This window comes from Physcomitrium patens, chromosome 13 (assembly GCF_059467195.1).
Source record: "Physcomitrium patens ecotype Gransden chromosome 13, ASM5946719v1, whole genome shotgun sequence".
NCBI classification, from domain to species: Eukaryota; Viridiplantae; Streptophyta; class Bryopsida; order Funariales; family Funariaceae; genus Physcomitrium; species Physcomitrium patens.
The window spans coordinates 14536101-14560161 of NC_143422.1; the positions used below are offsets into that span (position 1 = coordinate 14536101).

Here is a 24061-nt window from a genome sequence, read left to right on the forward strand (position 1 = left end):
AAAAAGTCTTCATGCTTTAAAAAACCTTAATATATGAGGGTGCATAAGTTTAACAACATTGCCAAATGAATTGGGCAACCTCACATCTTTGAATACCTTATATATGAAGAGGTGCATAAGCTTAATATCATTACCAAATGAATTGGGAAATCTCACATCTTTAACTATCTTGAATATAAGTAGATGGTCAAGCTTGATATCATTGCCAAATAGATTGGGCAATCTTACATCTTTGACTACATTGAAAATAAGTTATTACTCAAGCTTGACATCATTGCTAGATGAATTGGGCAACCTCACATCTTTGACTACATTAAAAATAAGTGATTGTTCAAGCTTGACATCATTGCCAAATGAATTGGACAACCTCATGTCTTTGGTTATTTTTGATGTTTTTTGGTGTAGAATGTTGGAATCATTGCCAAATGAATTAGGTGACCTCTTATCTTTGACAATCTTGGATATATGTTAATGCTCAAGCTTGACATCATTGCCAAGTAAATTTGGCAATCTCATATCTCTGACTACCTTATATATATATGGATGCTTTAGCTTGACATCATTACCAAATGAATTGGGCAACCTCACATCTTTGACTACCTTTCATATTGACTATTGCTCAAACTTAATATCATTGCCAAATGAATTGGGCAACCTCACATCTTTGACTACCTTTCATATTGACTATTGTTCAAACTTAATATCATTGCCAAATGAATTGGGCAACCTCACAGCATTGATTACTTTTGTTGTCAGTTGTTGTGAAAGCTTGATATCATTGCCAAATGAATTGGGCAATTTCATATCTTTGACTACCTTTGATATTGAAAGGTGTAAAAGCTTGACATCATTGCCAAATGGATTGGGCAACTTTACATCTTTGACTACCTTGAATACAAGTCATTGCTCAAGCTTGACATCATTGCTAAATGAATTAAGCAACCTCACAACTTTGACTACCTTGGATATAAGTGAATGCTCAAGCTTGACATCTTTGCCAAATGGATTGGATTCAAATGAATTAAGCAACGTCACATCTTTGACTACCTTTGATATTAAAAGATGTAAAAGCTTGATATCATTGCCAAATGAATTGGGCAATTTCATATCTTTGACTACCTTTGATATTGAAAGGTATAAAAGCTTGACATCATTGCCAAATGGATTGGGCAACCTCACATCTTTGACTACCTTGAATACAAGTCATTGCTCAAGCTTGACATCATTGCTAAATGAATTAAGCAACCTCACAACTTTGACTACCTTGGATATAAGTGAATGCTCAAGCTTGACATCTTTGCCAAATGGATTGGATTCAAATGAATTAAGCAACGTCACATCTTTGACTACCTTTGATATTAAAAGATGTAAAAGCTTGATATCATTGCCAAATGAATTGGGCAATTTCATATCTTTGACTACCTTTGATATTGAAAGGTATAAAAGCTTGACATCATTGCCAAATGGATTGGGCAACCTCACATCTTTGACTACCTTGAATACAAGTCATTGCTCAAGCTTGACATCATTGCTAAATGAATTAAGCAACCTCACAACTTTGACTACCTTGGATATAAGTGAATGCTCAAGCTTGACATCTTTGCCAAATGAATTGGATAATCTCACATCTTTGACTACCTTAAATATAAATGGATGTTCAAGCTTGACATCATTGCCAAATGAAATGGACAATTTCACATCTTTGACTACCTTAAATATAAATGAATGTTCAAGCTTGATATCATTGCCAAATGAATTAGGCAACCTCACATCTTTGACTTTCTATAATATAGGAAGATGTTCAAGCTTGACATCATCACCAAAAAAAATGGTCAATCAAATTTTTAAAAGATATCTTTAAAAATAACTTTAAAATAAATAGATAGTACATTGATATGTTAGTTAGAAATGTAGAATCAAGTCTCGAGAAGGTACATTTAAAATAAAATAATATATGGATTATATAGATGTATCTAGTTTTTTGACATTTGTATTTTTAAATTTTCACTTGATATATTGTAAGTCCCACCAATATAGATTAATTGGTGAAATTATTTAAAAAAAAAAAAAAAAAAAAAAAAAAAAAAAACTTTAAATTTTGTTTAGATGTAAACACATTAAGGTTATAAATTTTATTTAAATATTTGAGTATTTATTATGATTTAAAAGATTTTATAAATTAAGATTTTATAAATTAAGTTGAAGGTTATGTATTCAAAGTATATTATAGATGCAATAAAATTATTAAACTATGAACAAGATGATAGATATTGTAAATAAAGAAGTAATATTATTTTACTATTTATTGTAAATATTAGTGATATTTCTAATTTATTGTGTATAAACAATTAATATTTAAATCTAAAATTATTTATAGATATTAGTTGTAAAATAAATAGGATATTTTTATTTTGTCTACTTTGTAATATATTGCTTATGGTAATTATGTTATATTTTATAATAGCTCTCTATTCAACTATGGTATTAGAAAAATAAAAGCATGTAATTAACAAAATGTTTCATTTATAATTTGGAATTTAAACAATATTATGGATGACTTAATTTATTTTTATCAATTCATATTTTTTTAGAATGTTTTATAAAATCAAATATTATATATATATATATATATATATATATGATCTCAAAAATTATAGAAGATTCCTTTGCAAGACAATGAACAGTCTCAACACATTAGAATATACCTAATAAGTTTAAATGAGCAAAAGAATGAATTTATAAAGAAGACTTGCTTTATAAATTTTCTCTTTTTATCACTCAATTCTTTATGATGATCACACACACACACACACATATATATATATATATATATATATATAAGTTATGAATATTTATAGTGATCATGTTACCATTTTTGTTTAAGTAACTACCTCCTTTAATTATAAATTATAAATATATCACAGTTTATATGTCTTTTGATGTTATTTTTAACTAATTTTTTCTATTTCTATTTGTCCTCATGTATGTTTCTTTTAAAAAATTCACACAATCTTCAGAAAGTAAGTAATATTTTGATTTGATATGAGATGTGTTAAATATTTATGAAAAAGTATGTGTGAAATAATTGGTAATTTTTAAAATAGATCTTAAAATAATTTCCGATTACTCTTTTTAAGAAATTTCTTAGACACCCAAAATTCAACACAAATTACGATGTAACGTTAAAAAGTTTTTTAATCATTAAAACCTCTACAACATTTCAAACATGTGTCATGATTACTTCAAAATTTTGAAGTGCTTAAAAAAAATGAAGTATAAAAAATGAAGATAGAAAGATAAATGCATCCACCTTCCTTTTAATATGAATTCAACATGGTACTTCTATGCATGATTTGAAAAGGTGTGGATGATGATAATTGACACAAATCACAAAATGAAACAAAACACCAGTAATAACAATAACCAGAATAAACCCACCTAACAAAAATGAAGATACACAGAAGATGTTCTCATTTTCTGAGTTCACAATGAGGCATTGCAAAGGAAAAACTTAATCATCAAACACAGATGCAGTTATTCATTCAAAAGAGGCTAAAAAAACTAATGACCTTGACAATCAGAGCTCGACCAAGGCCACTGACACGCCAGAGTCAACGCCTCTTGCGAGGAAAAAGGGCTCGTACCGACAGCTTCTAGCAGGAAGCCAGTGTCGGCACGGGTCGGAGCCTGATGGATCGAAGCGTGTGATGCGCATTCTATCGAAGTGGCTGTGAAGGGAATTTTGCAGTTGGTGCAGCATAGTTGCTAACTAGCATGACTCTGGATCTAGAACTGGATTATGCTCCTAGACAAGCATGGATCCGTAGGTGCGGAACCGAATTCTGGTTCCGACGTGTAGACCCATGTGTGAGAGTCCGATCCGCTTCTCTTTTGCATTTGCATGCAATTCATCGAATCCTGCGGCTGCAATCAGTAGCTCCAGAGATCATTTCTGTCACAGAGCCACGGTGATGTGGACTGAGCTATGAACGTCAGGTGGTGTGGATCTGTATCTGATGCCCTGGTTTCTGGAAGACAAGACTGTGAAACGACGAGGGAAACGGATGTTGCGAGGAGCCAACTCAACTTGTGTATTCCACAATTCCAGCTTACAGACAATTTGTTCTACAATTCTGCAGGAAATGAGTGGAGTGGCAGGTGAGATCTGTTGGAGAAATCCACTTCAATTCAATGGATTCTGTCAACTAGTCTCGTAGTCGAATAGGCTCGTGAACGACTTCCGTTCATCCACTCTCTTGAATCAGTATATGTACCACTTTAGTAACATTCAATAAATAGTGTTGTTGTTGGTTGCTCCAGTATTGATACCTATGTATGTATTAGACCAGCAAGTCATGTTGTAAGACACATATCTATGTCGCAGTTTATTCTTTCATGGTATTCAATTAGTTTCCTTGAAAACAAGTTGTTTCCTGAAAAACAAATTTTTAGCTTTGTTTTGTTTTCTTTCTCATCTTTTTCTATCTTCCATTATAGATTAGAATTGTCAAAGACGATCCTTGTTCCAAATGAGATTTGACTTGCAGGTTCTTCCAACTTCCATTCATAGAAATACATACTAACTTGCATTGTCAAATCCAAAAGATTTGGGATATGCTTTCACTACCCTATCATAGCACCTCCTTGTGAAACAAGAAAGACTCTCATGACTTAGACAATGAAGACTCCAAAGACAGAACAGAATGTCTCATGTTTACAATCACAATGTCCATTAGATCAAGTCTACTTGTGATTTTGACTGACTGTTACAAACCCAAGCATCTTTGAGATTTTTTGAAGGGATCATTCAAAAACACTAACAACTATAAGACTAATCTTAAAAATACGTTACAATTTGAAACCTTCTCCAAAAACTTGGGAATTGAATAATAGTTCCTCCAATTCTATCAAATCATGATGGAACTCTCAATTCTTATGTCTCATTGAAATACAAATTATAAAAGACTTGAAGTGTGGAGGGAGTGTTGGAGAAATCCACTTTGAATCAATGAATTTTGTCAACTACACTTGTAGACAAGTAAGCTTGTACATGATTTCCGTTCATCCACTCTTTTAAATGAATATATGTACCACTTTAGTAACATTCAATAAATAGTATTGTTGTTAGTTGTTCCAGTATTGATACCTATATATGTATTAGACCAACACGTCATGTTGTAAGACACATACATGTATCATAGTTTATCCTTTCATAGTTTATTCTTTCAAGATCTTGATAAATTTCTCCTCGCCTTCATGCTATACTGATGATTCCAAGCCGCTAATGGTGGACATTAAGTCTCTGATTGTGGCCTGTGACTGGATTCTCAATTCCATTGACATGTTGGTATGTGTAATTATAGAGTGTGCTAACCTTATATAGTTTCTTATTATTATATGAATATATATTAAACTGATTCTGCCGAGGATTTTATTTGTTGTTGATTTATTGAATCATAGGTTGTAGGTGTTTGGATAAAGAACAATATTGCATTTAAAGGCACCTTTTAAGACATATTTTTATCTTAAATATTTCTTCTTTTTATTTTGATTCAGTGAATATTTTTTTTACATTAAAAGTAGAAAAGCTTGCTCAATTAAATGACAAATATGCAACAAAAATGATTTTTGAACTTGTGCCATATTAGTGTTCGATTGTGGAGATTTTTGTAGTTTGGGAGAAGATTCAATAATTGGAGAACAAATCTACTCATTGCAATAAGATCCATGATCCTTACAATCAATTAGTTGAGGACACAATCTCAATCCTAAAGGACCGTCTATGCTCGACTCAGAATGATGAATTCAACTATCTTTAAATGAAGCATAAGGAGAAGGTTTCTCTTACTATTAAAAAAAACCTTGAAACAGTAACAAAGTCCACTATGAAGAGAAGGAAGGGACTTGAGAGAGTAAAGAGATGGCCGGTCAAAGATAGTGATCAACAAATTAATTCTCAAGCAAAAAAAGGTCCAAAAAAACACAAGCCTTGATGTCTTCATGATTGTGGTAAGGTTCCATAGCTAAAGCTAATGCAAAGACAAGAAAATCCCACAAAAAAAGAAAACAATTTCAAGCAAATTGAGAAGAGTGTCATGTAAGGCTCAAAGCGAGAAAATCATCAAGTTTCTAAAAAATTAGTCAGTAGAGGAGATAGAACAACAAGTCACTACACACGTTGTCACACATAACAGGAATGTAATAATATTAATAGTATCAATTTTGTCATATTATTCTAATTAACTTACTAAATCTACTTTAGAAGCATAATTATTTCTTGTATTGTGATTCCAGCTTGTTTTTGTAACCTCTTTGTTAATCATATTATCATGTTGCAGTGGCTTTTGAATCAAGATTTTTAGTAAATGCCAAATGATTCATCTCAAGCACGATCTTCACTGCTCTTAGTTATGAATTGTCCTCAGTACCAAACTATCCAATGTTGTTCAATATTACTTTATATTTGGTAGATTCATTCTTTTAATCACGTACATAGAATGTATTTGTGTTAAATGTTTGTATATATTTACTATGTTGTAAGTATTTACTATATTATATGTTATTTGTATATATTTATTATGTTGTCTGTATATATTTATAATATTTACTATGTTGTATGTCTATATATGTTTTTGCTATTGCTACTACAACTTATTTTTATTAGTTTTTCAATTATTTTTTGAATAAAAAATAAAATTATTTTCACATAATTTAAAATATATGTATATTGGAATATTATAAATATGTTGAGTAAATAGCAAGTTATAGTGGCAATAGTGAAATTTGTGGTGACATGTGGTGAACAACAAATTTTGGTGGTAGTAACATAAATTGTGGAGGCATTAGCAATACTTTATATTTAAATCTCATTTTAGAGATTTTTTCATGGTTATTTGAAGTCTTTGAATGTACTATATAAAATCTTTATCAATGTAGAATACAAAAAAAATATAGAATTTATAAAAGATTATACGATTCAATCCATATTGGACTACATTTATAAGATTAACACCTTCAATAAAAGAAGGTTTTGTATGACATTTCTACTAAGTTTGGTAGCATATCATCTTTAAATTAATATCAATAAAATATCTCCATCTACTATTTTATGAAGAAAATCTTAATTTATAACTATATATATACATACGTATATATATATATATATATATATAATTTAAAATATATATATATAATTTAAAAATATATTTTTTTATATTTTTATAAAAAATTAATTATTTTATCTAAATAAAAAATGAACCTTTGTATTATATTTTCTTTGACTTAACATAAATTAACTCTAAAAATTTGTTGAATCAGTCCTTGAATCTTAAGTTTTTAAATAATTAATTATTTATTTAATATTAATATTTTAAAGGTGGCTTGATCATATTTTTTTTGTAATATTATCTATATATACTTAGAATATACTTAGAATCTACTTAATAAAGAAGAAGATTTATTTTCTTTCATTTTCTAACTGTACTTATGACCAATTTTAATTCAATTTATGCCACTTTTTATTAAAATTATTTTAACAACGAAAGAATTACTATTTATCTGTAAGATTAATTTAAATTTAAAATTGTCTTAAGAATACTTCAAATTTTAAAAATCATTAAAATTTAGAATTTTATTATAATTAAAAATATATTTTTTAAATTTTATTATTAAGACTATTTTATAAAAAAAATTCAATGTCCAATAAAAAAGAAAATGATTTGATCTCGACCAAAATTTGTAATACAGTACTTGCTAAGTATAAAGTGTGAAAATAGATTGAAAAAAAAATGACTTCAAAAATTAAATAATTAAAAAAATTAATGTATATAATAAAGTAATAGGGTTAACATAAATTTAATCTTTTTTAATTACTAAAAATACATTAATTTTTTAAAACAATATACATTGTGCTTTATAAAAAGAAAGAACACTGAATAAATAATAGTATGCATAAATATAATATCAGATATTGTTTATTCTTTAAAGAAATTAATTATATATAACTCTTCATAACCAAAAAAACTATTAGCTTTTATGAATAATTTTTTTTCTAAGGATAATAAATCAAAATAATAATAATAATAATAATAATAATAATAATAGATAAAATAAAAATTCATAGATCATATTAAAATTTTGTCAATAAATTTATTCAAACTGATCCTACAAACACAATACAAGCTTTCTTTAGCGAAAATTTTAAAATAAATTAAGACGATTTCTTAATTGAAAAAAAAAAAAAAAAAAAAAAAACTTCATTACATAATAAAATTACAATAAATTATTCTTAGTAGCTTTCAAAACAACCACAAACTACAGAAGGTAGTAATAATAATATACATTAAATAATCTATCTATTCGTGTAATTTATTTATCATTATATTAATTTTATATTTTATGATTTTTTAACAATAAAAATAAAAAATTAACCATGGATTTTTAAAAAGTGTTAAAAGATGTAAATTTAGTTTCTTCTTAATCTAAAAAAAGAAATAAAACTGCTAAAAGGATATGTCAAGGAGCTACAAAGTTTCTTAGTTTAGTTTAAGTTAAATTAATTTTTAAAATACTTATGCATTATTTTTTAATAAAATTAAAATATTCCAATTGTAATTAAATCTTAGTTTTACCATCGATTCAATAACTTTTTATATAAATATACTGTGAAAGTTGTAATGTAAAAGTTGTGAACTTAAACTATGTAAATAAAATAAAATGACCTTTGAGATAGAATCTTATATATTCATTACTTGATTTCTTTTGATTGGAGTAAAAAAATTACATTTGCAATAATTGGAACTTATATTATATTTTATTTGCAATATATATGTCAATCTTGGCAGTAAAGCTTAAAATAAAATATAATAAAATGAAAACACAGTAATATTATTAAAAAAAATGGTGCTGCAACAGAGACTTTAAGAAAAAAGAAAATAAAATAGAACCATCCATGATTGACATGGGTCAATTATTTGTCTCTGGATTAATTATAATTCACAAATATATCACCACCTGGTCTTCGACTTTCACGTTTTCGTTTTCGTCCACTTTATACGTTTTCGTCCGCATGGACGTTTCGTTTCGGTTTCGTCGACGTCCCCGCTGAGCATCGCAGCCAAGTCTTGCTCGCTCTGCGCCTGCGAAGGAGGCGAAGATGCTTCCTGAACCGGGCTTTTCAGATGGATCCGAATCGGTGACTCTGGTTTCGTAGCCAGTTTGCGGGCAATAAAAGGCTTGACGGAGTTTCGAAACCCACTTGGGACTTTCAGCCTTCATGTATTTTGGCATGTTATCTTCTAATTTTGGCACTTATCAAATCTTTTAAATTTTATTTTTACTTCTCAATTTTTTTGTTATGTAATTTTAAAATTATGTATAAGTACATTTAATCATGTTTTTAGAAACAACACAATAAGATAAAATATTATAATATTTATGTTGAAATATGCGAAGGTGTTGTAATCAATAAAATATGTAAATTTAAAAGAGGACTTGGTGTGATTAAGAATAGTCTTAGTTTTAATTTAAAGATAACTTCTACTTACAACATTAGTAGTTAATTAATTGGATATTTTAAAGAATAATAAAGGGGTACTGATTTAATTCTTATATATATATATATATATATATATTTATAATTTTGAAGTATTTTTTAAAATGCTTTAAAAGAGTTTTGCATAAGTCTACACATATTTAATAACACTTGGAACACTCTAGAGGAAATTAAGTATTCTTGCAAGAAAACATATATTATGTTAACAATACTAGAAAACTAATTTATTTTCTTAATTTCACATATGCTTTTGTGTATATATACAACTTAACTATGATGGTATTTTACATTAGTATCATATAATTAATCATATTAATATTATTAAATTTAATTAATAATGTACTTAGTGATTGCATTTAAAGATTTTTATTATTATTTACAAAACATATATATTGTTTGAAATTGATATTTTAATTTTAAGATTTATTAATTTAAATGTTTTGTATTGTATGTATGTATATATGTATTTATTAAACCATTTTTTAAGAGATAAAAAATAAAATAAAAAACCATACAATTTGTAATACTAAAGCCATATTTAATAACTATCATAAAACTACTTTAATGATTTTTTGATTGCTAAATATATATTATTTCTATAAATACGTGTCATAATGAGAAAAGCTGAAGTTTTTGTATAAGTTGTATAAAAACTCAAGTTTATGTCACATTGCTATTACATGTGAAAATGAAAAGACTTAATGACAATTTTAATTATATTAAGAAAAAAACTAAGTTTTAAAATTCATATAATAATAATAATAATAATAACAACAATAATACCTGTCTTAAAATCTAATACAAATATATGAGTTTTGACTAATAAAAAACTACCACCAAATTGGATATTAGGGGTAATGATCACTCATATGAGATGTTCATCTAAACAAAGAACTTGACCATGTGAAAAATTCTTTGGCAAAATTATAGCTTTTGATAGCCTAGGGATGATGATACAAGCCTAAAGATAGAACTAGCATAAAACTAAGATTATTTTAAAGCTAAAGTAGACCAACATTAGCTCCAAAAAAGATGTTACATATGAAATCAATGTTGTATTTGTACCACAAATAAATATGAATACAAGTAGCTAATCAAGTGCCATCAACTAAATTTGAATTTTAAACTTTTTTAGTATTACAAACCATTTATCTATATCTAAGAGAACCCTTGGTACATTTCTATTAAATATAGCATAAATTAATTATTCAAAGCAAGTTTTCTTATCTTGTTGACTACTTGCTTGTCCTTTAGTTATACTTTCAAATAAGTAATTTGCATTCTAGTTTACAACAAACAATATTAATAATAGGAACATTGTAGGTGGTTAGAAAAGTATTTAATAAAATCTAATAATTCTTTTTTTAATACGAACAAAATCTTTTTTAAATAAATAAATAAATAAATATATATATATATATATATATATATATACATATACATGTATAGCAAGAGGGAGAAAAGTTTTAAAAACAACAAACATATATATAATTCATGATTTTAAAATAAAATAAAAAACTAACTTTATATATTTTAATGTTTTATAATTCCATATATTAAAACTAATATATTTTTTCATTTAATTAATTTTTTATTTATTTCTAACTATCTATCTTCTTTTAAATATGGATTTAATTTAATAATTTTCTAATGTGTTTTGTAGGTGTATATATATATATATATATATATATATATATATATTGTTTGCAAAACTCTCTTTAAAACTCAATTTCAAGACTAAATATTGTCATGTAGATTATCATCTATAATGTAAATTTTAATGTTGAAATGAAAGGGATGTTATCTCCTGTCTTTTACCCACTCATTATTCTCAAATATTCGTTTTCAACAACTTCGTAACCATGCACACGATTGTTCATGTTTATCATACTCTGCAAAGAACTGTGTGCTGCATGGTGCACAGCAGCTTCATTTCATTGTAGGGACGACGCATTAGATTCCTAAGAGATCATCGACAAAAAGTTGAGTGAAAATGCTCACACAACGAAGAATAACTCACAGTGCGCAGGACGAAGGGTTGCACAGTGTGGCACATAATGAACCCGCTGTGGTCCAAGTGCTCAGCAATGCAACACAAGCGCATCGCAATTGTTGACAAATGCTGACGAGTTTCAAAGCTTGTGCAATCCTACGAGGGAGTTTAACTAGCACAAATCCTATCACCGCCATGGACCTGCTTTGCTCCTCCCTCCTTGGTGATTTCTCTAACTTGTGGCTGCCCACTTCCAGTGACTAAGTCATCACATCACTTGAATTGGGCTTCTAAGCTGCGCGAGCTTACTTGTCTCACTAGCGTCCTGGGTTTCGCTCTTCCTTGACGAACCATTAGCCATTGTTGAAATGTGCTTTTCGAGCAGCCTGTAGACCATGACCTTCATCCAATCGATACTTGCCCCCTGTTCAAAATTCAGCTCATCACGAAGCTCTGGATATCGTTTGAACCACGCGCACAGCATTTTGTATACGTGTGATCGAATCATGCGCTGAGGTATTGGGTACTTCTCACAGAGTTCTAAATATTCCAAAACTAGTGACGGCTCATTAAGTGAGCCTTCCTTGCTCAGCTCCACCAATCCCCCAGTGACAGCATCCACAGGCCTCATCCTGTGACCGCTGAATAGAGCAGGGTTCTCGAGTAAAGATTCTGCAGACAGCACGCCATCTACACCGGTCATCCTAATGCACTCATGCACATCTTCAAGCCACCGTATGTTGCCGTTTGCCAGCACTGGGATGCGAACAGCTTCTTTTACTGCTTTGATCGCTTCCCAGTCAGCCCTGGTAGTTCTACCATCCTTTTGATCCCGCGTACGACCATGAACAGCCAACAAAGAGCAACCGGCATTCTCCAGCATACGAGCATAAGCAAGCGTGTCTTCCAAGTCCGGAAATATGCGGATTTTGCATGAAACAGGAGTTGTCAGACTAGACACAAGCTGAGTTACCATTAATTGAATCAAAGGAAGGTCATCCATAAGGAAGGCTCCGTAAAAACCTCGCTTCGCAACACGTTGAGGGCACCTGCTCGAGAAAAGTATTAAAAATCTCAGAAATGTTTCCAAAGCAGCTGAAGAACCAACGCTGATCTCCTCTCTCTCTTTCGAAATATATATATACGCACTCTTATTAGCGACACCCTAGTCAAGGAAGATCCGACCGAGAGCGACACGAGGGGGTGTAGATAAGTACCCTAAATTTATGTCAACGTAATCGCAGTCTTCTTGAACAAACATGGCTGCTTTGACCAACAATTCCGGGTCATTCGCACCAAATTGTACGAAGAGTGGGCGATCCTCCTGCCATGTAACTATTGGTCAACGACCTTGATAAAAGGCACAGGTAATCCAAAAGAACAAGTCACCGGAATCACAACCGTGATCACATCGATTCTAATCAATAGAAACCGATCGCCCTTCTTAAAGTTAGCAATAGCGTGAACACCGACCTTATGTGCAATTTTGTGTGCAGATGTGCAGAATAGGGATTAAAATTGGCAAAAATTTGAAGTGTTAAAGATGCCTTCCTTTCAAGCAGCGTGTATAACCACCGGGTGTAAAAACAAATGAAGCGACTTACTGGACATGTGGTGAACTCAACTCGCCTATATCCCGGCTGCAGTGCAAATGGACGAGAATGAAACATAGGTGTGTACGCTGCAGTGGCACCGTATTTCCGGCACAGCATCCTAAACGGCAGCTCACTCTGATCCATCATGGGAGCTACTATCAACTTAGGTGCCCCAAGCTTATTCCAATGATCCCAAGCCTTCTCTAAACTCGACAACGCTGCACCACCACTTTCCCCATTTAAATTATTTGCCGAATTTGCATCTGCATTAACACTACCATGCATCAACTCCAGCATACCCTCAATTGCAACTACCGAATGTAACCTCTTTCACATATGCACAAGAGAATCACTAGAAGCCACAGGTGCCTTATCGTTCCCAGGAATCCGTGAAACATTTTCACTACTAACCTTGTTTTTCAATATTGTCGCACCAGCTGGTTTTTTCTACATTTGATACTCGTGCCTCTGAACAAGAAGCCCTAGAGTTGACGTCATTCATAAAATCTCCTCCCAGGAAGCTTTCTTTTCCTGCGGTTTTCGTGGCCGAAACTAGAATCCTATCTGTGGGAGAGCTTCTACACATAAATTTGTCTCCACAGGAGACAGATTGACCTGCGACATTTAAACCTGACTTCCAAGCCCAGTTACCATTCAGTCTCAAGCCATTGGCAGTCGGGCACGTAGACACTTCCACGCACACGGACCTATTCAAAAGAGAACCACAGTACATGATTTGAGACAAATTCGGGGTACTTGTGGCGTGGGAGCATGGAATTGATAACCCAAGTGTCTTGGCCATCCCTCACAAGCCGGATTCGACACGCTAAGTCGACTTCAGCAATCGCAGCTCAAACTTAGTCTCAGAAGGAACGACATTCAACTGCGATGCAACCACCCATTTTTTTTGATTGCGTTCCCTTCGACTAACTCGCGCAGGAGGCGGAGCTGGCTCATGATTATTCACTTTCTCGCTGCAAACAGAGATCTTTCAAGGCAATTCACAAGTTCCGCTCTGAGTGATCCCTCTTGCTTCCCCAATAACCCACCCTACAGCCCGTTCCCCGACACACCCAGCTCATCCACTGCAACAAATCCTTACGAAATCTACTCTTTTGCTGGGTGACTACGCTAATGCATTCGCAACTGTTACAATGGAGCCATAAATCAGCTACATTGACACACGACCCATAACGGCTTCACCGCCCTGCGTCGTCGAGCAGATTGTCTTATCGTTGCATGTGAGGTTCATGTCAGAGGAAATTGGCAATAGCGGGAGAGCGCATTAAGAACCTCCAATACCCGTATCCGGACTCTACATCGCGCACCCTGGGTCAGGGTCGGTTATATTAAAGGTCAGGGGTGCAAGGTGGGACAGTAAGGCGATTGTTTAACGTATCACGACGATGCACGACGGAAGCTCACCAAGGCGACGATTCTCGTCGCAAAATCGAACGAAATGTGATCGTTAACGAGAGTGTGGAGGTTGAGATCGAGGTGGTAGTAAGTTACCAAATTAGGGTAGGGGGATATACTAATTGGGGCTAGGGGGATGCCGGGTCAGGATGTCGGGCCGGGCGGGGAGACATGCATGACTCGCGTCGGGCGGTGATGGGTCCCCGTGGCCGCGATGGGGATCTTGTCGCGGCTTTTTGTGGGTCCTCGACGTTTTCCGCATGTCGTCCCCGTCCTCGTGCTGATTCACGTGCTGCGTTTTTGCGGAATGTTTCGCACCTTTCCAATGCTCCGGAACGTTTTCAAGCGGTGGAAAAGCGCAGAGATAAGCCCTTTCGAGTATAGTGTGAGTTGCGGCGACTTGGGGTGCTTAGTTTCGTCTCTTTCTCCCTCTCTTCGGGAGCACTGCCTGGGTCGCGCAACGAGTCTCTCATGTTTACCTTCAATTTGCGGTCATGTAAGTGCCTCTCTTTTGATTCGTCGTGTGATTGAGCTGTTAGACGAGTTGCTTTCAGGTGGGTGTCGCATTAGAAAGCTGTATTTCTGAGAGTGTGTTGTGAGGGGCTTGTCAGCCTGGTGTACTCATCATTGAATCGAATAAATGGCATTCGTTTTGCGTGTTTTGGTTGAGAGATCCCTGGACAATAAACTTGGGTGCCGTTTGACAGTCGCCAAAGTCGGGTCTAGGGTATTACATTTGTTTCCGGAATAGAAGCGATGGTATGTTGTAGAATTTTGGTCTTGTCGTTGCAGTACAGGAAGCAGTTGCGAAGATAATTGCAAACCGTCGTTCAGCTGAACTGGCCTGTTCTTTTATTTCATGAGGTATAGGATTGTGTGAGCTCAATGGCCTAGGATGGTGTGATGTTTGTTCGTTTGTGGCATGAAGATGAAAGATTCATACTCGCCGTTGAATAGTCAGGAATTCGGAAAGCAGTTGTGAACGTGGTTTACGTTGGCAGGCTTAGTGTGGCCTTGATATGAGTTATCAGAGCTGCTTTCGCAAGGTCGCTAATATTTGTCACTGATCTTGAAAGCTTGTTTCTATGATCTTCTTGGTTCAGCGTTGGTTTTTTGGTAGGGTTAGGTTGAGGTGATGCTCGTCAAGGTAGATGGGTATCTGATTTCATTGTGATCCTCACGTACCTAGCTTTCAGTTCCGTTTCTGAATGAATAGGTGCTGGCTTTTAGGATATACGCACTATATTGGAAGAGTTGAATCTAAAAGAATGAGGAGCATACTGAATTTGAATGAAAGTGATTATTTATTTGCTTCTGTTCTTTAGAGGAGGTGAATTGGGATTGTTTTTGTGCGAAAACCTTTATTTTTCTTTTTCTTTTTATTTTGATTGGTTGGGTGCTTAATCTAATTTTCTGACCATGTGAAGATTACGCTTTCTTGTGCAGTGCCGCAATTGTGGGCCTCTGTCTGTCGATCGTACGATATCGCATCGCTATCCACATGCTCTACCTGGCATCTTGAATCATTTCAGAGTCTAACCAGTAGTTCCTCCATCTGTTCATGGCTTACCTCATACCTTCTGAAACCTTGCCCTCTACGGGCGCTCGTTTCTATTCTACATCTCTTCTTCCTTTCTTTCTACTTCATTCTTCTCATATATCGAAGGGTGGGCCGCAAACGACATCACAATACTTTTAGACATAGAGTTGGCGCTTACTTCAGAGTGATACAAAGTTGCTGCATATATATTTTCTGCATAAATCTTGGAGTTCTTGCATTTTGGGTTGGAGATGGACTCCGGAATGGATGGTCTGATGTCCCCCTTGACATCGTTGTGTCAGCGGGTGCCCAGAGTGTTGCATGGGGTACAATGTACATGGCCACCGAAGAGGCGTGCAAAGAAAGGTGGAAAGTATTTCCACCACTCTTACGACTGTGGTGGATGGCATCTTTCCTTCTTTCCACGCTCACACTCCTCTCTTCAATCCTATTTTTCATGAGGAAGGGAACACATCTATGGGTTGCAGTGGTGGAGGTTGTCCTCTACCCTGCAGCTCTCTTTGTAGCGTGTGTTGGTCTTCGGGGCAGATCCGGCGTGGAGGCAATTCTTGATGAACAGATTGAAGAGCCCCTTTTGAATGGATCGCAAAATGAAAGTCCTGAGGAGGTGCCTACCGAATTATATCAGAGTGCGGGACTTTTGAGTTTGGCTTCATTAAGTTGGTTGAACCCTCTCCTCAGAGTTGGGAGGAGAAAACCCTTGGAGCTTTCTGACATGCCTCCGTTGCCCCCTGAAGACAGTACTGAGGCTGTGTATGCAAAGTTCGAGTGCAGTTGGAATGATTTGAAGCAGAAAAATCCTGAAGAGACACCGTCAATTTTCTTGGCTCTATTAAAGACGTTCCGGTTTGGCGTTGCTGTGAACGGAATGTTTGCATTTACCAACATCGTGACCAGTTACGTTGGTCCTTTCTTGATCAACGATTTTGTTGAGTATCTGAACGGGAGACGAAGGTTTAAACATGAAGGCTTGACTCTGGTTCTGGTCTTCTCACTTGCGAAACTGATTGAGAATCTAACACAAAGGCAGTGGTATTACGGTTGTCAGTTCCTTTGTTTGAAGGTCAGGGCAGCTTTAACAGTGGTCTTGTACCGGAAAGCGTTGCGGTTGTCCAACATCGCACGACAGAGCCACACAAGTGGTGAAATTATTAACTACATGTCGGTTGACGTTCAACGAGTGATAGATTTTGGCTGGTACATGCATCAAGTATGGATTTTGCCTGTAGAAGTGACACTCAGCCTTGGTATCCTATACAGAGTTGTAGGGATGGCATGGGTGGCGGCTTTATTGGCTGCTATCCTCACTCTTTTCCTGAACACTCCCTTAGAGAAATTGCAAGAGAAGTACCAGGACGGCGTTATGGAAGCAAAAGATAAACGTATGAAAGCCCTGGCGGAGTGCCTGCGTAACATGCGCGTATTAAAGCTTCAGGCATGGGAGCAGAATTTTCTTCTGAAAATAGAGCAACTACGTCAAGGTGAATACAACTGGTTGTTCAAGGATTGCATTGCCAGGGCTTTGGGCACTTACGTATTCTGGTTGTCTCCCATCGTGATATCGGTGGCGACGTTCGGTGCATGTGTGCTATTTCGCATCCCTTTGACATCTGGTCGGATTCTGTCAGCCATAGCTACTTTTCGGGTCCTTCAGGACGCCTTGAGTTCATTCCCAGAGCTGGTATCTGTTTACGCTCAGACCAGGGTACAGTGGCTCAATCCCAAACCTCTGCTCATAATATTTCCTTTCCGTATATTCTACCAAAGATGATATCATACCTTTTGCTAGTTTTCACTTAAGGATTTGTGTCATCGCTTTTGTAGACAATATCGATTTTCAAATTTTTGAGAGGAATTTCACAGCAACTACTTAACTGTCATAGCTGGTACGTAAGGCGACAAGAGATTGTATCATCAATACTCTGATATTGTCTTTGTATCGGCTTTAGGACCTGATATGTTTTTGAGGTTTTGTAACAGGTATCATTGGATCGGATATGGGTCTTTCTGCAAGAGGAGGAGCTACCCACTGATTCGGTGATTCATGTGCCAGTGGAAGAGAGTGGAGATACCGCTATTGAAATTGAAGGAGGCGAATTCAATTGGCACACTTCAAGCACAGAACTTCAGACATTGAGAGGCATTAACTTACAAGTTAAACGGGGATCTCGTGTAGCAGTATGCGGTACAGTGGGTTCTGGAAAATCAAGTCTTCTATTGTCTATTCTGGGAGAAATTCCAAAATTAGACGGCAAAGTAAGCGCCCTTCAAACACGTATAACTATCCAGGATTGGTTGACCGATTTCCTTAGCGGAAGAAACGGTCTCTGATGGATTGGTATGGGATTGGCTTAGTATCTGAAGAGGGCCGTATCTCCTGCTTCTGATTGCCGATTTTCCAAACACGAAGTTGTAATTCTTGTTTCCATGTTTCAGGTCAAAGTGAGTGGTACAACTGCCTATGTACCACAGTCCGCATGGATTCAGACTGGCAAAGTTGTAGATAATATTCGTTTTGGTAAACCCATGAATCGGAGTCGATACGAATCGATAATAGATGCTTGTGCATTGAGAAAGGACTTGGAGCTTTGGGCATTTGGAGATCAGACAGAAATCGGAGAGCGTGGTATCAATATGAGTGGGGGGCAAAAACAGCGAATACAGCTTGCACGAGCTTTATACCAAGATTCTGATATATATCTTTTGGATGATCCATTCAGTGCTGTTGATGCCCACACGGGCTCCCAGCTTTTCCAGGTTCTTATACTACCCTCAAGCACCTCCGTGTTCTCCTACCTTGATGTATGCTAATTATGGTAGTTCAGTGCTCACACCTACATAGACTTGTTGAAAAACTAGATTTGTCATATTTTACAAAAAAAATACTATCGAAAATGAGTGCTAATTTTGATTAATGTTGTATCTAACTACAGAAATGTATACTGGAAATATTGGCCGCTAAGACTGTGGTATATGTGACACATCAAGTTGAATTTCTACCTGCAGCAGATCTCATTTTGGTACGTCACTGCCATCCTTGATTCTTTTGACAAGCACGTTATTGTCTGCTCGTGAATGATTTGCGGGTATGTAAAGTTTCGTGATAGATTACGAAAATGGAGCTTCTTTCTGTAGCTAGGACAACGACTCTTTTAGTACGAGAGTAACTGAGCGACTTTTTGTGGAGCAGGTGTTCGACAATGGTTCAATTGTGCAAGCTGGAAAATATGAAGACTTGCTCCAGTCTGGCACTAATTTTCAAAGCCTAGTGAATGCACACAATGAAGCAATTGACGGAATGGAAGCTCATGAGCAACCAGAAGGTGTATAATCTCTTAGTTGTCTAAAGCATGATTTTGATGTCGCCTGCTTACAAACTCAACTCGAGTCTTTTGCGAGAATTGTTCATTTCCATTTTTCGTGATTGAATTCTTCAAATCTTTGAATGTCCGTTCTGCAACCGAATACTTAGAAGCCTATGAATCCTAGAATCTGTAATGTTTTGGCAACTGTATTCATCACTTCGGTTTTTTCATTGTTAGACCCGTCCTGCTAACCTATGTGTTGAAAATTACGTCAATTAGTTAAATCTACATTGGACCAGAATGTTGTATTTCACTGAGTTTCTTCTCTCCTTCGATATGGTTCTGCAGATGAAGAAGTGATACAAATGATGGACGCAGAGGTCGTCAACGTTGCTGGATCGTTGTGTGCGGATGGTCAGTTCCAGAAGCAGAGAAGTCTTCCAAAGTCCAATTCAGTTGTACGGAGGCAAGCCAGTAAAAAGGGGGATGAATATGAAGGAACTCAACGTCAACTCATCGAAGAGGAAGAGCGGGAGACAGGTAGCATAGGCTTTGGTGTTTACTGGACTTATGCAATCGCAGTCTGCAAGGGCGCCCCTGCTATTGCGGTTATAATGTGTCAGTTTGGCTTCATGGTAATCTTTCGTATTCCCTGTACACATTATGATCGTATGATTTTTCTTTTCTTTGGATATATTATGGTCTTATTTACAGGTAAAGTGTGATTTGCGTAAGTTGTTACTTGAAGTGATCCACCTGGATAATTCAGCTCATTAGCTTGGTTTGTTGACCAACTGCAGCTTGTTCAACTTGGGAGCAATTATTGGATGGCGTGGGCTGCACCAAGCACAGAGGGTGATACAGGGAAGGCGAGCGGTACAAGGCTCATACTTGTCTACACTGGATTATCATTTGGAAGTTCATTGTTTGTGTTAACACGCTCTGTGGTAGCCTCGTTGGCGGGATTATCTATCGCCCAGACGTATTTCCTCAGGATGGTTCGGTGCATCTTTCGGGCCCCAATGTCCTTCTTTGATTCGACGCCTGTGGGGCGCATTCTTAATCGAGTATGTGACATCCTCAGTAAATCATTTCTGTATTGTCATCAAATCGGCGGTCTTTCTCACAAATCTAGTTTGAGGTTGTTACATTCGTAGCTTTGGAAATATATAGATGTTGCTTCTGTCTTTTTCACTTTGTACCTGAGAAGCTTTACATGACTTGTAATAAAACAGGTATCCTCAGATCAGAGCCAGTTGGACTTGGAGATTCAGTATTCGTTGAGCAGTTTAGTGGTGGTCATCATCCAACTTCTGGGAGTAGTGGCAGTGGTATCAACAATCAGTTGGAGAGTCCTGCTTTTCGTTCTTCCAGTTACCGCATTGTGTTTATGGATGCACGTAAGCTTTTATCTTAATTTTTTAATTTTATTTGATTTCGCTTCTCCCTTTTTCTAGATGTGTGTGTGAAGTTTACAAGTTTACAGCAAATGTGTTGAAAACAAGTGGAATATGGTATATGAAATTGGGTTGGTTGTTTATGCAGCGCTACTACGTCGTATCGGCTAGAGAAGTTGCAAGGGTTATGGGTGTGGAAAAATCACCAATATTGAACCACTATGGTGAATCAATCCCTGGTGCAGCAACGATTCGCGGATTTGGTCAAACACAGCGCTTCATGGACACAAACATGCAGCTTTGTGATAATTACGCGCGCCCCTGCTTTTTAAACTTCGCTTTGATAGAATGGTTAACCTTCCGACTGGAACTGCTGTGTACCATCGTCTTCTCTTTCGCCCTAATGATCGTGTTATTATTACCAGCCAACGCCATTGATCCAAGTAAGTCAGTTGCCAACTTTTCGGGAAAAATGTTTACATCAAAAACATTTGGAACGTACTTTGCGCTTTGACAATTATTGCCTTTTTGAGTCTCATCCCACGGAGTCCTGTCGATAATATTGCTGGTCATTGAGTTGTGTGTGTTTTATGCTTGAAATAGATGTTTTGAATACTGATTACACAGGATACATGAGCTTGTCATGCGTGTAAACCTGATCTCAAGCTTCTGTTTTTTGTCTATTATTGTGCAGGTCTAACTGGTTTAGCTGTTACATATGGTTTGAACTTGAATATGCTCATCGGATGGTTTATTTGGAACCTTTGCCAAGTAGAAACAAAGATTATCTCTGTTGAACGTATACAACAATACACCCGAATTGAGAGTGAAGCTCCTTTGGTGATTGAGGACAAGCGGCCGCCACCTTCATGGCCCAGTCGGGGAACAGTGGAACTTAAACAATTGCAGGTCCTTTTGATAGTTCCTTATCTCATCTGGGGTCTTATTAGTTATGTGAAGTGTTTGTCGATTATCCATTCGTTTGAGGTTATCCTTGACAGGATAAAAGTCATGGTTGTTCCATATACATTAGCTGTGTTTGAACTCATTTTTTTCTCCTTCAGAAGGAAATTTTCGATATTGTGGGTTTAAGTTTCGCTTCTTGATGGACTTTATGCAGATCCGGTATAGTGAGCATTCGCCACTGGTTCTACATGGTATCACGTGCACGTTCTATGGGGGTAAGAAGATTGGAGTAGTTGGTCGCACTGGCAGTGGCAAGGTAATTTTAATATACTCCATCCTAAAAGAATGAAAATCAAAGGTGGCAATGTGCGATCAAGTTATTGCGTGCTGCTGAAGTTTAACATCGTGAATTCAATGGTTATTTATCTCTTTTTCTTGATTCTTATGTTATTTTTTTGTAAGGGTTTCACTTCTAGTTGGCAGAACTTTTTATTTGCAAGTTTGAGTACTTCCTAAGTAGTGAAAGGTGTAAACAGTCGACTCTCATCCAAGCCCTCTTCCGTATGGTCGAGCCGGCAGGAGGCAAAATCCTCGTTGATGGCTTGGACGTGACAACTATCGGATTGCAAGATTTACGGTCACGGTTGAGCATCATTCCCCAGGATCCGACTCTTTTCGAAGGCACAATTCGTTCGAATCTTGATCCTTTGAATGAGCACACAGATATAGAAGTTTGGGAGGTGAGTAGCAAATGAGTTTGTTGACAAGCTAATGCTACCTGATTAGTCATATCAATCGTCCGTTGCGTACATTTTATGCTTTTTTCTTCAGAATTTATGTGCAGTTTTCGATTTCAGAGCTTAACATACGGATAATCAAAACGCAGAGCATGCGATTGATTTTGTTGTGTCGTTGTGTCCTGTGTAGGCACTCAATAAATCCCAGCTGGGAGATGTTGTGCATGCCAAGGACGGAAAGCTTGACGCCACAGGTATTTATCGTTTCCAGTGTTTGAAGCAATCGTCTGTGTTTCTATGCAAAGAATCCCCAGAAAGACTGTTAGAATTAGTAATCGTTGAGTCGATCTGCGAACAGTACACTCGGATATACCAATTTAATATTGCTGCACCTGTAACTTTCTGACGGCTACTTGGTGATTGGGATGCTGATGACTTAGTTGGGGAGAACGCTGACAACTGGAGTGTCGGTCAAAGACAGCTGGTTGCCCTGGGACGGGCAATACTGAAGAGAACTCGGATACTCGTCTTGGATGAGGCAACTGCTTCAGTTGACAGTGCTACTGATAATGTCATTCAACGCACCTTGCGTACAGAATTCAGAGACTGCACTGTCGTGACCATTGCGCATCGTATCCCAACTGTTGTTGACAGCGACAGAGTGTTGGTCCTCAGTGATGGCAAGTGCTTAAAACTCCTCAATATGACTAAATCTTCTCATCTGATTTGTATTGCTAAATTTCCTTAGCAATTCTACAGCTTGTCAGGGTCAGACTCTTTATCTCAAGTATTCATGCAGTGTTTTGTGGACATTGCAGGACGAATTGCGGAGTTTGATGTACCGGTGATGTTGCTGGAGAATAAGAACTCTCTCTTCGCAAAATTGGTGGCTGAATACTCAGTGCGATCCACGAAGTAGCTATCTTAGGTTATTTTTACATCCGCATTTGATATTCCCAGTTCAGAAGCTTTTAGTTACAAGTGCAGAAGATTTCACTTGTGAACAAAAGCTTGAATGATCTTTAGGAACCAATTTGCCATGGTTCATTACTCTACACGCTATATGTAAGCTTTTTTCAGGTGCTTGCACTGTTTGTGATTTGTACATTGAGATTTGTGGTATGGAGTATTACTTTGGTATTCAAAGTACAGATATTCTGTGCTGTGCATAATATATCTGTTAACAAAATACAAGTGTAATACATTTATTTTGCCATGGTGGATTTGGGAATTAGGAGAAGAACATGTATGTCTATCTGGTGCTTTCCATGAACACACCATATCATGTTAGATGGAGTAGCAGTGACATTGTTTATCATAGAAATTGCTTTTTTATTATTCTTTTTGTTGAGTTACAGTGAAGCCTCATGTATGAATATTTTTTAACTGAAAATAAATGAATACAAACTGCACACATACACGTATTAGGAGGTGGTACTACATAAGAATGGAGACAGGTAGAAGGTTAGAAAGTGGGTAAAAGCATATAGACTAGTAGGAATTAGAAAAACAGTACAGTCAATGGTACAAAAGTTGCATATGAAAGAACTGTTGCATACTTTGTTAATGGATGTTAGGATATTGTGGTTTAAGTCTAG

At 35.8% G+C, this 24061-nt stretch overlaps 2 protein-coding genes across 3 annotated transcripts; one reads left to right on the forward strand and one right to left on the reverse strand.

Annotated features, from left to right (window-relative positions):
• Window positions 1-11434: 11434 nt before the first annotated feature.
• Window positions 11435-14383, reverse strand: LOC112290346 (uncharacterized). Of its 2 annotated transcripts, none has more exons than XM_024536515.3 (4): window positions 13553-14383; window positions 13151-13404; window positions 12764-12870; window positions 11435-12595 (listed from the first exon to the last, which is right to left on the reverse strand). In XM_024536515.3, exons 1-4 carry the CDS (start codon window positions 13941-13943, stop codon window positions 11815-11817), a joined length of 1533 nt encoding a protein of 510 aa, XP_024392283.1. In that variant the 5' UTR covers window positions 13944-14383; the 3' UTR covers window positions 11435-11814. The 2 variants fall into 2 exon arrangements, with proteins under 2 accessions (XP_024392283.1, XP_024392284.1); XM_024536516.3 differs by having other exon boundaries at window positions 13151-13359; window positions 13553-14372.
• Window positions 14384-14817: 434 nt separating this feature from the next.
• LOC112290345 (putative ABC transporter C family member 15) lies at window positions 14818-23694 on the forward strand. Its single transcript, XM_024536514.3, has 16 exons — window positions 14818-15053; window positions 16004-17823; window positions 18099-18374; window positions 18555-18875; window positions 19052-19138; window positions 19309-19441; window positions 19772-20058; window positions 20224-20490; window positions 20659-20823; window positions 20969-21263; window positions 21515-21729; window positions 21941-22042; window positions 22263-22466; window positions 22654-22717; window positions 22904-23143; window positions 23282-23694. Exons 1-16 carry the CDS (start codon window positions 15029-15031, stop codon window positions 23380-23382), a joined length of 4602 nt encoding a protein of 1533 aa, XP_024392282.1. The 5' UTR covers window positions 14818-15028; the 3' UTR covers window positions 23383-23694.
• The last annotated feature ends 367 nt before the right edge of the window (window positions 23695-24061 follow it).